The 2,410-nt window shown below is 47.4% G+C and overlaps 1 protein-coding gene across 3 annotated transcripts in view; it reads right to left on the reverse strand.

Annotated features, from left to right (window-relative positions):
* ABCG1 (ATP binding cassette subfamily G member 1) overlaps positions 1 to 2,410 on the reverse strand; it is a 65,722-nt gene that overhangs the window by 58,421 nt on the left and 4,891 nt on the right. For all 3 annotated transcript variants that reach the window (XM_007452869.1, XM_007452870.1, XM_007452868.1), the window contains exon 2: positions 310 to 553. In XM_007452869.1, the coding sequence (XP_007452931.1) occupies positions 310 to 553 (244 nt within the window). The remainder of the gene's footprint in view (positions 1 to 309; positions 554 to 2,410) is intronic.

Here is a 2,410-nt window from a genome sequence, read left to right on the forward strand (position 1 = left end):
ATATATATATATGTATCACTGAATCACTTTTGCTGTACACCTGAAACTAACACAACATTGTAAATCAACTATGCTTCAGTCAAAAAAAAACAACAAACGCTGTGAATGTTGAGTCATCTGATCTGATCTGTTCATATCATAAGTGAGGAAAAATCGGGCATAAAGCCATTACATACATTGGCCACAGCAGAGCCAGAGTCCGGAAAAAGAATCAGCCTCCCAGCTTCCAGACCCAGATCTTCCCAAACAACCTGTTCCTTCCTCCGAGGTGCCTGCGCCTCTGGACGCACACAGCAGCCCCCGCCCTACCTTTCCTCCTCCACCAGGGACCTTCTGGGACCGAGTAGGAGAGGTCCTTGAATTCGATGTTCACAGCCGCCCTCCGTGGCAGGCAGGAGAGGCGCTGGGCCTCTGTCAGGCTGTTATCCTCTTTCTTCAGATGTCCGTTCAGCAGCTCCATCTCCATGACTTCCCTGCTGCTGGAGACCACCTCGTCCACAGAGACGCACACTGACTTGGGCTCTGTCATTGCTGCAGAGCAACTGCTGCCATTCTAGAAAGATGGGGAGGAAAGCACCAAGAGGAGGTATAAGTTACACCACAGGAAGGACCACAGGGACTCACCATTAGGCTCAGGGCCATCGATCAGTCAGAGTCGTCGATCAATGCTTCTCACCCTCCATGGTGTCCTCAGCATCACAGGAAGGCTGCTCACCTAGAGGAGTTCCTCCTCCCCGGCCCTCACTCATTCTTGTACTAAAAACATGGTCAGGATAAACTATGATCTACCGTCTTATTTAGGAATCCTAACATCTAATCATAAAACTGATAAGTACATCACCTGTCTCAAAGAATGAAACACCAGCCACCCTAAAAATTATCTGCCTGCAGTCCACTCCCAAAACAATCCCATAAAAATGCATGAGGCTGCTAAGAAATGCACAACTGAAAAAGCTTTACAATGAGCTCTTTTAGTCCCTTCCTGGCGTAACCTCGTAAACATTTCTCAAGAGCGGTGATACCACTCGGCCCGACGGGGTTTGTAGGAGACGGCCTTTGTGTTTCCCTTGTAATTTTTCCAAATCCCTTACAGCTCTCCTCTGTCACTGTATCTTCATAATGGCACTGAAGTGTTGGAAAGGTTGATTTGTTTTTCTCTGGGATACAGACAAGGAAACTGAGGCACAGACTATTTTAAGGAACTTGCTCTGAGCTCTACGATCAAGTGAGGGGCAGAAGTGATCCCAGTATGAGTCATCTTAAAAAACGGTTGCCTCTCTACTGCATCACCTGGATACCTAATACATAGCTACACTGGCTTTTCAAGCTTCCATTGGGAGTCCATTGAACTGTTACAGATAAGCCAAGAACCAAAGGTATTTAAGCAAAGAAAGGAATATTCTTTCTAATGGCTTGGCAACGCTAGACAAGTCAATATGCTTTAGGCACCTCCAAAACACAGAAGAACCCCGGGGTGGATGAATAATGCGCTGTGCTTTTTCTAGCTGCCTCTTGAATCAAGACAGAACATTCCACAGTGCCAAAAGCGTGGGCCTCTGGCGACACTCCTCCGTACTGTTGCAGGCAGTCAGCCTGATCTGGACAGCCCACGGACAGCCACCTTTGATAATTCAGGCCCTTCTGATGGCCGTAGGACTGGGGAGACACTGCCATACGGCTGTTTGTTCTAAATAACATCATACTGTTATTTTTCCACAGGTTGTGAGGTATTTCTCTAAAGTTGATGGCTTTTTGATCGTTATTGTTCCTAACAAAAGGCTACAACAAAACCAGAGAGTGCATCATCCATAAACATCATTACAAACTCCAGCAACTCTAGTGACCGGAACAAGACCTCCCCCGCATTAGAGTGGCCTCTTGAGGGTACGTGACCGCATCCTTGAAGAGAATTTCCATTATTATTATTCCACTTTATTTCCATCGCGGAAATCTTGGGCGATTTGGAGGTTTTGAATCTTTAAAACACAAATAGGGGGACGGGGAGATGTGGGCACAGGGATTTCCGGTTCTTGTGCTGTTTGAAAATGTTGCTTTGCTGCTTAAGAAAAAGACACACAACACACACACCTCCCAGGCATCTCCTACCTCTGGAAAGCTTAACCGCATCAAAACTTAGCTCACTGACTATAACATTTTGTGGCTAAAAATTAAAGTGCGGAGTAAAACTCTGACAAAATTAATCTTGCTTTGCCGCTGGCACCGAGCATGCGAAATGCTTCAAACACAAGCAGGAGTACGATCGTGCATCCTCCGCATAACTGGGGAGGTTTGTGTTAGCCTGACAACGGGCCTCCTGAGAGCCTGGGCTGAGAACCAGCCTCTCCCGCTCCGGGGAGGGCTCTGCAGGGCGTGGCCTCTGCATCCGGGCTTTTGTCTGGTGCCTTCTGCG

Source organism: Lipotes vexillifer, unplaced genomic scaffold (genome assembly GCF_000442215.2).
Source record: "Lipotes vexillifer unplaced genomic scaffold, Lipotes_vexillifer_v1.1 scaffold478, whole genome shotgun sequence".
Taxonomy (NCBI): domain Eukaryota; kingdom Metazoa; phylum Chordata; class Mammalia; order Artiodactyla; family Lipotidae; genus Lipotes; species Lipotes vexillifer.